General features: G+C 32.3%; 1 protein-coding gene across 1 annotated transcript; it reads left to right on the plus strand.

Annotated features, from left to right (window-relative positions):
- Positions 1-6,989: 6,989 nt before the first annotated feature.
- Positions 6,990-11,005, plus strand: LOC143922840 (coiled-coil domain-containing protein AGAP005037-like). Its single transcript, XM_077446195.1, has 2 exons — positions 6,990-7,007; positions 9,127-11,005. The coding sequence occupies exons 1-2, from the start codon at positions 6,990-6,992 to the stop codon at positions 9,958-9,960; spliced, it is 852 nt and encodes a 283-aa protein (XP_077302321.1). The 3' UTR covers positions 9,961-11,005.
- The last annotated feature ends 4,400 nt before the right edge of the window (positions 11,006-15,405 follow it).

The following is a 15,405-nucleotide window of genomic DNA, read 5'->3' on the forward strand; positions in this document are numbered from 1 at the left end:
TAAAACAAGTCGATGATATTTACCACATAAAAAAACAAATTAAAGATAGAAAAACGGTTAGATAACTTACAGAACGAGCTCGATGACAAGGTAAAGAGTCGTCCTGAAATATTGGTTCAGCGACGAATTCTGTGAGTGCTTCGATGGTGGGTAAAACACGTTCCCTTATCGTGTTTTTGTATTGGATGGCATTCATGGACCCTCGGACGAACTCTAGCACCCCAATTCCATATCCTGTATTGCACCCCCGTATCATGACATACGGGGAATGCTTCGCGGTCGCGAAACACAACTTGCGTGAAAACATTCTCCACTTCTACGGCGAACTGTGGTCTTCCCATCTGATCCAATAAGATTCCAATTAGATTCATCTGAGAACACCACCCTGTACCAGTCCTCTGATATCCAATTCTTCTTGTCCTTGGCCCATTTCAACTGCTTTTTCTTCATTGAAACCGCCAAAAGTGGCTTTTTCGCGAATTTGATCGCTCTAAACCCTAATTTATTCAGCTTCCTTTGGATCATACGGGTATGTACTGCTGTGGATGTTGAAGTGTAAACCTCATCCCTGATTTTAGAAGCAGTAATAAATTGATCTTGAAGAGCAGCACGTTTTATGACACGATTTTCACGTTCCATCAATTTTGACTTCCTTCCAGATCCTGGAGCCCTCGTTAATAATCCTGCATCACTGTATTTTTTGATGAATTTTCTCACAGAACCTTCACTGAACCCCACCCGACGAGCAATCTCTCGATACGCGATTCGCTCTTTCGTAAGAGCCAAAATTACCGCTTTTTCATCGGTCGACATTTGGCGTGCGGACGACATTTTTCTGATGCGATGTTATTGCAACCAAAGTTAACGCGAAACTAAATAGGGAATTGACCATCAGCTTTGTAAATCTTTGTACCAACGGTACATAGAGTTGTGTAAAAAAAAAAAAAGGTTGGGGTCTCATTGTTTACGGCAGGTAGAGAGGTTTGTTTAGCGCTGTTTGTCCGAAATCTATGTGCGTACCTATTTTTGTCGCTCACTGTATATATATATATATATATATATATATATATATATATATATATATATATATATATATATATATATATATATATATATTATAAATTATTTTTGGTGCTACTTTCGTATGCGGTCTACCTTTGAATCGCAGTCGACTATTTTTTTACTTTATCTATTGCGTAGTAACAAATAGATGAAGTTTTGTGATCATGTGAAAATTCGAACTCAGAATCGATTACTGATCACGTTTTTATGATCGTAACGAAATGTTTATTACAATTTTTGTTTTTTCCTGCTGCCCCATAATTTTGTCGAAGCATTGCCATCAAAATATCGTCAGCAGATGTCTTAACCAAATCTTAAATGAATAGGGCCAACTTTAACTTAACCTAACCTATCCTGACCCTTACACAAATAGGTGTTGCCTGCTAAGATATGTTTTTTTTTTTGTGAAAATATTGATGAAATAAAACTTATGATAAAAAAAGATATCTTAACAGCCAACACCTATTTATTCAAGGGTCAGGATAGGTTAGGTTAAGTTAGGGTTGGCCCTATTCATTGAAGATTAAGTGGTTAGGGTCGGTATTATTCAGTCTCAGTGTCACACGCGAGAACTGAGACCGCATATTAAAGTAAAAACGTGAAAGTAGATAGCATACTAAAGTAGATATGTGAAGGTAGACCGCATACTAAAGTAGCACCTAATTTTTTATGGAGTTTTTGTTACTCTTTATTTACGTAATTTAATCTATAATAAAAAAAATCACTTTAAAAACGCCCATCTAAGATAGTAACAAACAGTTGATCCCAAATACGGCCTGTATTTTATATACATATGCATATGTATGTATGTATGATATATATAAGTATATACATATATATATATATATATATATATATATATATATATATATATATATATATATATATATATATATATATATATATATATGTATACACACATACGTATTCATATGTCATCTTTTTCTAATTATATCTGTATACATTGTATTTTAGCATTTAAATTATGCTGCATATCGCAAATTATTCTTACCGATTAACAATTATGCTCGTGCACTTTCGAATTCACCACATGTCATTTCAATTCTCATGCTTCCCGACACCAATTCGCTTCCGACGCTTATTTATACCACTTTTTGATAGTTTAAATCACACACACACACAAACACACATTAAAAAAGACACAGTTTTGACATGAACATTTAAAAATAATACAATTATAAATGCATACATGTGTGTATATGAATATATACATAAATGTATACAGTGTGTAATAATGTTCGTGTAAAGCTTATGATATGTATATAATATAATGCATATAGTAAATTGTACATCATCGTAAAAACTGATTTGGCTTTGTTGTTTTATAAGCATGTATAGATTTGTATACATATTTCTTTTATACATTGTATTTAAATGAATAACTCGATAGGAAACTTGACTAATGTCGAACAATTGATAATTACTACAGCATACATAAATGTATTATATTCTAGAAAGCTATTATATCATTGTATATACATGTACATATTGCATGGTAATCATTGAAAGCGTTGGTCTTATAATGATTTCGTGATTGTTGAGATTATTAGGCAAGTTTTCTCTATATAGGACTGGATGGGGATGTTAAATGACTCTTCGGAATCTGGTTCGCATCAACGAAGTGACGAGTATGAAGATGGCGCATCAAGATCTGTGTATAATTTTGTGTTTTCTTTCAATTAGCCATATACATATGTACCTAATAGATAGATACATCAGATAATAGTACTCCCAAAGACGAATGTCGAATCAACTATCCGATCCAGCTCTGTATAAATACATGTATTGTTTATAACAATTTTGTGTGTGTGCTTTCACTTTAACGTTCAAATGGCAGTGAAATACTTTTACTCTCATTTACTTATTTTTATTGAAACATACGTACACAGTGTGTACATGATCTGTCCGTAGTGTTTGGAAGACTTGGAACAACTTCGAAGGTGATGTTTTACAGCACCGCATGAATCCGTATGAAAATGCAATAAAAAACGTTATATCAAGTATGCATGTCTATAATAATTCATCGCTTTGTTTATTTATTTCTAATAACTTTTTTTATTGTATTAAACATTCAAACGGTTGTATTGCAAAAAATTAGTACATTCCAAACACTACAGATGTACACACATGTGTATGTACATACATACATACATATATATATGACAATAAGATTTTTTTCATACACTCTTTTACCATATTTTGCTGGTTCCAACATACATACATATGTAGATACATATTTTGAGTGCAAGTGGAGAAAAAGTCACTGTCTGATTTTGCGAGAAAGGTTCCAGTGGTTCATAGTCTTCATAGTCTTGGTGGGAACGTTGCAAATGTATCGCAAGTTTGTGTGAACTTCTTGAAGATATAAATTTTAATTCTAACGTTTCATAATAATATATGACACAATAAAAGCTTGTCTTTTAAACTATGCAAGTTCATTTTATATATGTAGTTCACAGCGAGAATTTTTTTCCAATTTAATATTGCAGGTATGTACATATGTACCTATATGTATAGAATATATATAGTGATCTTTATAGTTTTTACACTTCAAATTGGTCATTTTACAAATCAAATTCGTCGTTTTACAAATCAAATTCGTCGGTTTACAAATCAAATTTGTCATTTTACAAATCAAATTCGTCATATTGCGAATCAAATTAAACAATTGAATGTATTTTATATAAAAAAAATAAGAATTCGTTTTTTATCAGAACTTTATATTATTTACTATATACATATAATACTATATAATAAATAATATATTATTTATTATAATTATATTATTTCATATTTAATAATGGGATTAATTAATAAATTAATACCATTATTTATTAATTAATTAATCAATGAAAAGTCTGAAATTGCCTGCAGCTGCAGCAAATGAACCTTTATAAATTATAAATAATACATTCTCTATGTACATATATTATATTCTCTATGTATTAAATATTCTCTTTTTTTCTATAATATTCTCTATAAACTTCCCTATGTAATAAAATGAACATTAAAAAAATGCATCCAGTTTGTCATGTTGCAACATGACGAATTTGATTTGTAAACGACGAATTTGATTTGTAAAACGACGAATTTGATTTGTAAAACGACGAATTCGATGAATTTGAAGTGTAAATACTGTATGAAGCTTCTTAGTTTTAAAACCCTTTGGTTGTTGATTTGTTGTAGTGCGACTGTTTTAGGGTGTCACCAAAATTGCACTCACGGTAGAAACTGATTACTCAACATACGTGTATGATCCCCTGTTGGGCTCGTACAGTTTTTTGTGAACTATTTATTGTGTATTTCTTTCTCTAATGCAAAACACATACATACATATATACATATATCAATTTGTATACTATATTTGAAGGTGACTTTTTTTCCTCAAGTATTACACCGTTATGTATGTATGTATATATCAGCCGTTGAGATTTTCTCCGAATGTGTTTATTTTACATATCATTATAAAACACTGCTGTCAAAATAACTATGTAGTGTGTATGTACGTATGTCATGTACAATTGAAAGATATCATATTTTCACTGTCATCACACCGCCTAGATATTAATGCAATATTTGACCTGGGTTTGTATACACATGTATATTATATTATTATTATATTATCATTATATGTATATTGTGTGTGTAGATTATTCATATGTGTACTTGATGTATTTCTATGGTGGGTAGATAGGTAGGTATGGTATGATATGATATGGTAGGTAAATGTTTGTGCATGTAACGAATTTAATAATTGTCTTGACGTAGTGACTTGCTTTCACGTGCGGTATGACTTGCTTTAAACGGAATGTGATGTGATGAAGAAGGAGTGTAGCCACTTGAAGCACGCCTTCCTTTTGCTATCCATGTCCATGTCCAAAGAGTCTACTCTCCTATTATACACTCACACACACACACACACACACACACACACACACGTAGACACACGCGCACGCACATGTGTATGTTTATATAAATACTATATATATATATATATGTATACATACATATATGTCCATCAAGTTTGATTACTTATTTATCGTATATATGTGTGTGTGTGTGTGTGTGCGCGTGTGTGTGTGTGTGTGTATGTGTATGTGTCCTTCGAGTTTGATAATTAAAATTTGATCAGTAATGAGTGTTGTGGTTGTTGAAATTACTATCGTATTCTTTTTCCTATTGCGTTTGTTTTCTTTTCATTCTATACACATATTTCATGATATTGTTCAACTTTTCATATGCGACTGTTTATTTTCCTTTCGTTGTCTTTTCGTCATTGTTATGTTATGTTTTTTCTTTCTGATTACAATTTTGGAATGTCCTGTCAGGGTGCGTTTCGTTGAAGTTGGCCCCACTCTTTTCTGAAACTGTGTGCTTTACTGAAGTTACGATGTAAATTTGACCATTTTTAAGCAGCTGTCCTTGACGGTTGTTTGGATTTCTTTGGTGAACTTATTTACGATTTTTTGGCAGAGAATCACTTTTTTTCATTTTCGATACGATGTTAATTATTGTGTTTTTTTGCAGGAATGTTTGTCATGTTTTTCATGTTTATATATAGCAATATTCCTTTTCTTTGTTTCTATTGTTTCTATAATGCAATTTAAATCGATCATCGTCTAACAAATCTATATGTATATATATATATATGAATGCTACATATATTATACTATCGACGTAATATATACTTATTATATAAACGATCGCTTTAATACGCTTTAAATGTGCTGTCATGAATTCCAAATTTGAATGCGTTCAAGGTAAGGACAAAAACATAAAAAAAAAGACTGAATAAATAATATGTGTAGCGAAATACTTCTACATATATGTATACAATATAATGTTGTACATATGATTCTTGGCTTACTACATTTGAAATCTGCATTTAAAAGTAAAGTAAATAAAAAAAAATAAAAATAAATATATATATATATATATATATATATATATATATATATATATATATATATATATGTACTAAAACTAAACGCCTCATTCCCCCCCAAGTATCGTTTAAAATGAGGTAAGCCGTGCATCAAATATGTATTCAAATAGTGTACATAAAATAATAAACATGCCTTGCAAAATTTTAAAATAGTTAAACGTTATTTAAAATTGGCATGATCCGTATATATATAATATATATATATATATATATATATATATATATATATATATATATATATATATATGTATATATATATATATATATATATATATATATATAAATATGTATTTACATACATATATACATTTGTACACGTACAGTGGAACTCGATTATTGCGAACACGGATATAACGAAAGCATGGGAAATCGAATCAATGCAAATTAGGTATGTATTGGTGTGTGTGTGTGGTATCTCACATTCGCCATGGTTTATGTTACATGTGGCTTGAGGGATCATATAGATATGTGCATTTACAGTTACATGCACAAATACGTTATTATAGACACTTTAACATCCTAACATAAGCTCACAAATCTATAAAGTAACTTTTTCGCCACTTGTTTGTCAAAGTACGCATTTATTTTAAATCCATTCAATTTGGAATGCGTTTAGCTATGTAAATTCATACAGCTTCTCTTATAATACAGTTTTTAATTTTCAAACTCGTCATTTTACAAATCAAATTCGTCATTTTACAAATCGAATTCATCGTTTTCAAAATCAAATTCGTCGTTTTACTAATCAAATTCGTCATTTTACAAATCAAATTCGTCATGTTGCAAATCGAATTCGTCATTTTACAAATCAAATTCGTCATGTTGCAAATCAAATTAAACAATTGGATGTTTTTAATATTAATTTTATTATACATACATAGAGAACTCTATAGAGAAAAAGAGAATATTTAATACAATATGTATTTATAGAAAATGTTAGAGAACGCCATATTCACCTATGATGAATCCAATTGAAGAGGTTTTTTCAAAAATTTAGTTTTTTTGCTAGGAATTTGCTGGCGGATCCTCTATAAAGTTCTCTATGTATAATAAAATGAATTGTTTAATTTTATTTGTTGAATGACGAATTTGATTTGTAAAATGACGAATTTGATTTGTAAAACGACGAATTTGATTTTGAAAACGATGAATTCGATTTGTAAAATGACGAATTTGATTTGTATAATGACGAATATGAAGTTTAAAAACTGTACAACAATATCCCTCGATATATGTAGAAGTTCAAGTTAGGGTACCTGCTTAACAGGTTTCAGGTGCAGATCTTATATACATACATGTATCTTTGCTAGGAAAATCTTTTTTTTTTCTTCATATTTGCGTGCAGTTTAATCCTATGAATTAGCTTTGAAATCCAAAAAGGGTAGTTTCGGCGACATACTTTCAAGATACAATTTTCAAACATCATACATACAAGAATTGCTGGTTCAATAGTGGATACCTATGTCTTTAACCAATGAGTACCACACATTTGCATTTATCAAAATTAAATATTATTCTAGTAACAGTGTGCTGTCTAATTTTACATACATATAAAGATGTTAGTTATAATCAGGGCCGGCGCGTCGTATTTTTTATAATCGCGATGAATGCTTAGCATCCCCCGCCTCCCACCCCACCAAATTATTTTTTATTATTGAGCGCTGCAGGTGAGAATTTTCGGACAAAAGTGAACCAATGACTCACTGAAATTAGCGATTTTTTAATTGTGAAGTTTATCTAACTAAACGAAGAAATGATAATACAATAAGCAAACGAGAAGCGCGCCGTTCCATAAGATTTTTATTTCAAAATTTGTCCTCTTGCCGGCCCCTATTATAATATGTTGAGTTTGCTTATAATAATCGAGTTCTTCTGTCCTCATGTGCATATTATTAATTATTTTTCCTCTGTATGTTTATTAATCTATATAAATATATATATTTTATATATATTTATATGAATTTTTCTTTTATTTTATTTATTTTTGACTTGACTATGTGTAAATGTTACCCCAATCCCAAAGTTATGACATGCAACTGTGACCGGATGTTACTTATATCAGATATACTTAATATATACAGATTTGATTGTTGTCTCAGCACTCGATTGGTTTTTATTATTATCGATTATATATATATATATATATATTTATATATTATTATACAAGATGGGGCGGAAATAATCAGACGATTAGTGTCATGAAAGTGACCATTTTTTTTGATGTTCACTAACTAAATGAAATCAAATTATGTATGTATATAGTGCCTGTCATTATTTTTGAAGATAGTGACACTCTCGGGTGAGTTTGGCAAGTCGTCAAACATTATCCATCACATTCCTTGGGGTAATCTTTGAAATCCGCCAAGTTTCCGCTTGGGCGCTATTTTTAAATTTCAAAATTGGACATATTTTTGCAATTTAATAAGCCTTCTTCATGTCGTTCGAATTTGTAGTCGATTTTTTTTTTCGAAATTAGCAATATTAATCGATTCTAAATACGAGCCAAAAAAATTGTCATGTAAGTTGTTGTGTGCTGTTGATGTATTTGTATAATATTAAATACATCAACAGCATACAACAACTTTCATGACAATATTTTTCTCTTTCTTTGGCTCGTATTTAGAATCGATTCATATTGCTAATTTAAAAAAAATCGACTACAAATTCGTACATCAACAGTTGAGGCAACAGTTACATAGTTGAAATACTTGTGCATAATTTGCATTTAAATTAATAATTTAGGTGACTATTTCCATTTTATCAATTATTTAGTTTTATTTAGTTTTTTATATGGTCAATATATGTAAATGTGAAAGTGTCCCATGCAACGCTTGGCAAAAGAGTTGTATCAATAACCGGACAATTTTAATATTGATATGCGGTTTTGCATATGCTATGCAGTTACATGTGTGGATGTTTTGCAGTTTTCATAAATTACAATTGGCATTATCTTCAAAAATAATAAAAAGAATGAGTTTGTACCATTTTGAAGGTAGTATTCGTCCGTGCTTGTCCGCCGCCGTCTTGTATCGGTGTAATGTTGTCGAGTTGAGTTGTGTTGTGTGTGTAATGTTGTGATGGTGTGATTGTGATTATAGGGGCCCAACTTGGGGGCTGAGATTGGGGGACCCGGAGGCGGAGTGGCGTCGCTCTCTATCGGGGGAGGTGTCTCCGCCGACGCTGCCCAGCGTACGGAGAACGCACTCGACGCTCTGCTAGACGAACTGCAGACCTTCGCCCGGCCACCGTCACCCGGCCTCGATGGCGAAGAAGAGCTGGGCCTGCTGCGACGTCTGCGCAGCTGCACCAGCACCAGCGGCGAGAGCGAACTATCCCCACCGGTGGCCCCCAGAGGCCAGTCGGCCACCAAACCCCCAGTCCCCGAACGGAATCCGGACTTGCTCCAGATGGCCGCGGGCCGACGGGCCCCACCCCCACCACCCCCGCGCACCTCCTCTCGCTCGCCCCTCGCCTCCCCAGCCACACCCCTCGTCCCTCTCCTCTCGCCGTCCAACTCCAGCTCCTGTGACTCGGTCGATTCTCAGGAGCCGGTGTCCAAGGCGAAGCCCCCGACCGCCCGGCACGACCTGCTCGAGCAGCGGCACCAAGAGCTGCTCAAAAAGCAAAAGGCTCTGCAGGAGCAGTACGCTCGCCTCCAGCAGATCCAAAGGGGTGGCAGCTCCCTAACCGTGGTGCCTCCGCCCGATCTCAAAAAAACTGGTAGTGAATCGAACCTGTTGACCAAAATGGGACTCAGTATGACACCCGTCGCCCCCATTTCGGGCAGCTTGACCCACCTCGCCGGAACGTTCCCTCGTACACACAACACCAACACCAACACCACCATCACCTCTGAAATCACCACCGACCTAACACCACCGACACCACCACCTCCCCTTTCCACTAAAGTCTATGAAACAGATATTCTGTGACCTGTGTATTTTATTTTTTTTACCTCCACCTTCACCTTCACCTCATCATTCTATTCCATTTCTACACCCATGTACATACACGTTTAATATTACAAACATATTTCAATGTTTATACATACATAAATACGTACACGAGACGGGGCAGAAACAATCATGAGATTGATCACTCGAAATGGAACCCTTTCACTCATTTCAGTCCCCTTTTCAACTCAGCTACTACCACCTATTATATACATACGTACAAGTGCTGCTTTTGCAGTAACATCTCTGCAACAACAGCACTTCTACCTATGAGCCGGTTCTCTTTGGCCAATGAATATTAATGTGATCATTTTCATTGTTACTGATCGTCTTACTGATTGTTTCCGCCCTCTCGTGTATTAGCTTTACAGTAATACATCGATTCATCCCCACTCAAAGAAGAATTTGCATACGAAAGTTTAAAACATGCGCCGACTATGAGTCGTCTCCTTTCGTGCAAATGAAAATAGCATAATGCTAATAAAGATATTTTTTATTATTTTCCATCGATAAGATAATTTTTTTAGCCTAATTGAAAATATCACGTCATTATTATTATAAAATATAATAGAAGAATAATTAATACTTTTTTACAATTCCACTAATGTATGTACTTAAAAAAGTGTACACATAATTTTATGAGGTTCATTTGAATTATTAATATTATTATCATTCATTGACTTAAAATAGATACATTTTCCATATTCAATTCATCTCATTCTCTCGATTCAATATTAAGTTCTTACCTCTTATTAAGTTCACATGGTTTTTTATACTTTCCTCCCCAAGTGTAACGCGTGATGAGACTTCGGCAACGCATACTGAAAGCCTCTCGCCGGAGCCTCGTCAGATATGTATTATAATTTTTTTTTATGTGTGTCAGAAATGCATTTTTACTACATATTTTAATCAAATAAAATATACAGTTGATTCTGTGAGATATCGCTCGACAGTCATACGAACGTTACAGCTGTATTTAATTATATTTATATTTTGTTTGTATAATTTGATAAAAAATATTCCTTTGTTCAAACGATTTGTTTTATACTATCATTTTATTATTATATATTTTTTTGATTTTTAATTAAACTTTTTAGTTCTTTTTTTTTTTTTGTACGAATTTGTGCAAAAAAAAAAAAAGTATACAATTTGTTATTTAACAAATTAATTAAAGCTCAAAAACAACGCAACATACATATGATTATGTATGTTTATATATATTTATATATATATATTGAGATATATATATATATATACGATAGAATGTTTTTTAATGTTTTCAAGATATTTATTGAAAAGATCAGCCAGCGTCGTTCATGTAAAATGTAAAAAGAAAAATGCCTTAACTGATTTGCTCGAATTCTTAAGCGGAACAGTAGTTTATCTGCCGAGAGATGTTCTTATGATTGCAAAAAAAATAAAAATAATAAAGTTTTGCGTAAAAGAACCATTATATGAAAGTAGGTTCATTTTCCATCTGTGAACTTTTTCGCATAACACCAACCATATGGCCACAAAAATTTAATATGTATATTTTGAAACCTGTTATTTGCATTAAAATGATTGAAATCTTTTAAAAACGCCTTTATTAGACCCTTGTGTTTTTTTTAATATATATGTACATATGTACCTATACACCTATGTATGTACATATTACAATATATTTACATTTTATTGGCCTAAAAGTTATTTGAATAAAAGTTTTATACGTGTTTTACAAATATGTACTCTCTTCGATCGTGTTGGCGGCTTAGAGCTGCAGTTTTGATTTTGTACTCTGTTGTTTTAGTGGTAAGTGGGTACCTCATTAAACTTACGAGAGGCACTACATACATATACCATTCTTCCGAGGGGGACCCAACACTTTTCCCAAAGCACCGCTACTTTCACACTTTCCTATCCGATCGTCGTCGTTGTTGCAGCTTTGAATAATTAATGTTTCACGTTTGATGTAACTTTTTAAATCGCATTTACGAGTTCTCCTTGTCAAATAGCTAGTTATGAATGTGTAATGGATTAGGTTTTTGTTCGTTTTACAATTATTGACAATTGAAAAAAAATCGCACTGTTTGTTCAAAACTTTGTTCAATTCCGAGACATAGTAAATGTGATTTTTGTAAAATATAGTTATATACACATCATTATTTACAGCACTCTAAATGTTATCTATGTATGTACATATATATAGTTTTATTACGTTACACATTTGGTACTATTCTCCAGTAGCCAAAAAGAGTGCTGCAGCATTTCAGAAATTGTACTAAAATAGTATAGAAACTTGAAACACGATTTACTTTCACTAAAAACCATTAATCGGTGTTGTTTCTCAAGAACTTCAAGTTCATTTTATTGAAGGCCCAGCCATTTTGATATTGTATGTATTTACATATAATATATACATATATATGTATGTACTAATTATAAGATAATCAAAAACCATTGTTGTTATTTCACCGTATTTGTCTATCTGATATTACATATATAGAGAGTATTGATTTCACAATATAATATAGTATTCGGGAATAGTGAGCGTTCGATGAAAAAGTACCGATTTAATCCAATATGCATGTATTCTATAATATGTATATGTATTATAATATAATCAAAGAGCAAAAGCACTGGATGCGAAATGCAACACCACTTGGATGTTAAGCTGATGGCACCACATCATACAAATACAATATTACTCCGACTCAAAATCATTTTTGAATAATTCCCGTTTTTTATTATTATTACAAACCTCCTTTACGTTTCACTTACGATTACAATTCAGGAAAAAATTTACCTCTTATCCTATTGTTTTCATACTTTGCCATATTGCTCATTTTGGTCATCAATATAAGTAAATGGATCCTCCGCCATTACGATAGAGATAAAATATCGTTTAAGACGCGTTTGAAGTTTGCAAATTTGAAATCGGGATGACGTCTATGTAGTCTTTAGTTTTATACATAGACGGCGGTAGTAAAATAAAATTATTGGTATTTTTATTCAAAATAATAATTTATTTTTGCTTCTGGATCAAATTAAATCAATCTCGTAAAATATTAACGTCCCCACTAATATCAAAATATTCTCAATCGGAACATTTGAAAAATGGCTGTGCTAAAAAAGATGTATGTATGTAATTTTATATTTACAAAATTCGAATTTACTATAACTATTATGCACTGCTTACATAGTTTTTATCAGGTGAGGAAAAAAAATTCGATGATTTATCTTATAAATTGCAATTAAATATTATGTATACACATGTCATACATATATGTATGCATTATGAAAACCAACAGACTTGCATATATATATGTACGTATTTACAATTATGTAGAGTGTTAAAACGCAAATTGAAACTATATTGAAATAATTATAATATTTCATTCATTATTAATAGAATTCATCGATGTACTCACACAATATTGAAACGATTTTGCATGCATATTATTATGTATATGTAAATATTTGTGATACTTAAATTTTGTTTCATTGAGGTCACGAATATCAAATATGTATGTATTCACACATACATATAAGTATGTATTATGTAATAAAAATAAAACGTCATGAAATTTTAATCTCTCTTAAAACACATTGTATGTAGATTTTATAAAAATGTTGTGTATATGGTGGTTTGTATTGAAAATTTATGAAGGGGGATCTATAATAGAATGATTTTAACTCGAATGTTGCCAAATAATATGTTGTATCGATCGATAGTGATCAACGATTAAAAAAAAAATGTAAATATTCTCACAATACACCTCTCTAAATTAAAGAGAAAAAAAAATATGGAAATACACAGTGTACGTAGTAAAATTTATTTAACTCTAAATGTATAAGACATAAATGTAATAGCATAAATGCATGTACACGAAATGGTGGGGAACCACCCCCATCACACCCCGTTAATGTTCATTCGATGTTCACTCTCAATAATGTGTTGCTTTCTTATTTTATGAACATATTATATAAGTATATAGTATGTCCGTACGATTCAGTTGCAACGAATTAAAAACAAACTTCATATACGTAGATAAACACACAAACAATAATCGATCAGTGAAACTAACATATTTATGCCCGCTCTGCTACAAATGGTTGCAAACCACCTGGCCGCATGCTCATTTCATACTGTTGTCTCGGCTTTTGCCATTTTAAACTTGCCAGAAAGATCCAACACAATTTTAAGAATTGCCAATCATCAATGCACATCGAAATGTCAACCCCATGAATATCTGGTTCGGTGATTACTGGTCACAAAGCCACTGAATATCCCGTCTTTCATACATGCTTAACCTGCGTGGAGATCGAACGAGTGTCCCGAACCGGGGTCGACTAAGACCCCAGCACTTTTTAATCAAAATACAGCTTTTTTCTCAATACAAACGGGTTCAATATATATCTTATTAATCATTTTATACATCAACATAAAAAAGTTTTAGTCCTATAGCATAGTTTTGACTATTTTTGTATTAAAAAATAACGATATCCAAACGCACATATGTAGGTAAGGCCAACAGGCGACTGCATGATTCAATAGCCACGCGCCAAAAGCGACGAAAACAATAGCTTACGAAAATATAGCTGTCTCTTTCTCTCGCATTGATTCATCCATCAACAAGAACATTCAAGCGAACAGTCAAAAACATGACTTATCGCTACCGCCTTTAAATCATACTTTAGAAATGTATTTTTTTACGATGTACCCTTTTTCTAAATCATACAAAATCTATAAAAATAAATTTCTTCTAGTTCATTCTAGGAATACAAGCAATATTATAGGGTGTATAGCTTTGAAAACCACATAGTTATTACGAAAAACGTAAAAATTGGGGCACTTGCATACCCCACTTCGGTGAGGGAGGATTAGATTCAATCGAAATAAGCATGCAACCATACGGTTTGCAGCGATTTGTAGCAAACCCATTTATGTATGCTTCCTCAAATACACAAACAAACAAACACACATACACACATACGTACTTTCTTTTGTTATTACGTATTACATCTCTAATATAACTTGTATGCAAAAAATCAAAAAAAAAAATTTTACCCACATTGTACTTTAATGTTAGCACAGAATTTATGTCATTCATCTTCCATGTAACCCAAATGTATATTGAACTGTCTGAATTGAAAATATTCCAAATAAATTGCATTTTTACTGTAGATATTTACGCCCCATCCTCTCCACTGTCTTATAATTAGAGGTTGGACCGGAAGCGTGCCGTTTATTGTTCAGTTCGGCAAACCTTTAACAATGCATTTACAACATTTGAACAATAAACGACCCCCTCAGGGTCCGGGCTTTACTTATAATGTCGATTACGTAGTCTAGTGGTTATCGTCAGGTAAAGTATTGACCTTATTAATTGGACCTTGATGTTCGGCTGCTCCAGGATTTGGTGGATTTGATATTGAAAACAA

Source organism: Arctopsyche grandis, chromosome 2 (assembly GCF_051622035.1).
Source record: "Arctopsyche grandis isolate Sample6627 chromosome 2, ASM5162203v2, whole genome shotgun sequence".
Lineage (NCBI taxonomy): Eukaryota > Metazoa > Arthropoda > Insecta > Trichoptera > Hydropsychidae > Arctopsyche > Arctopsyche grandis.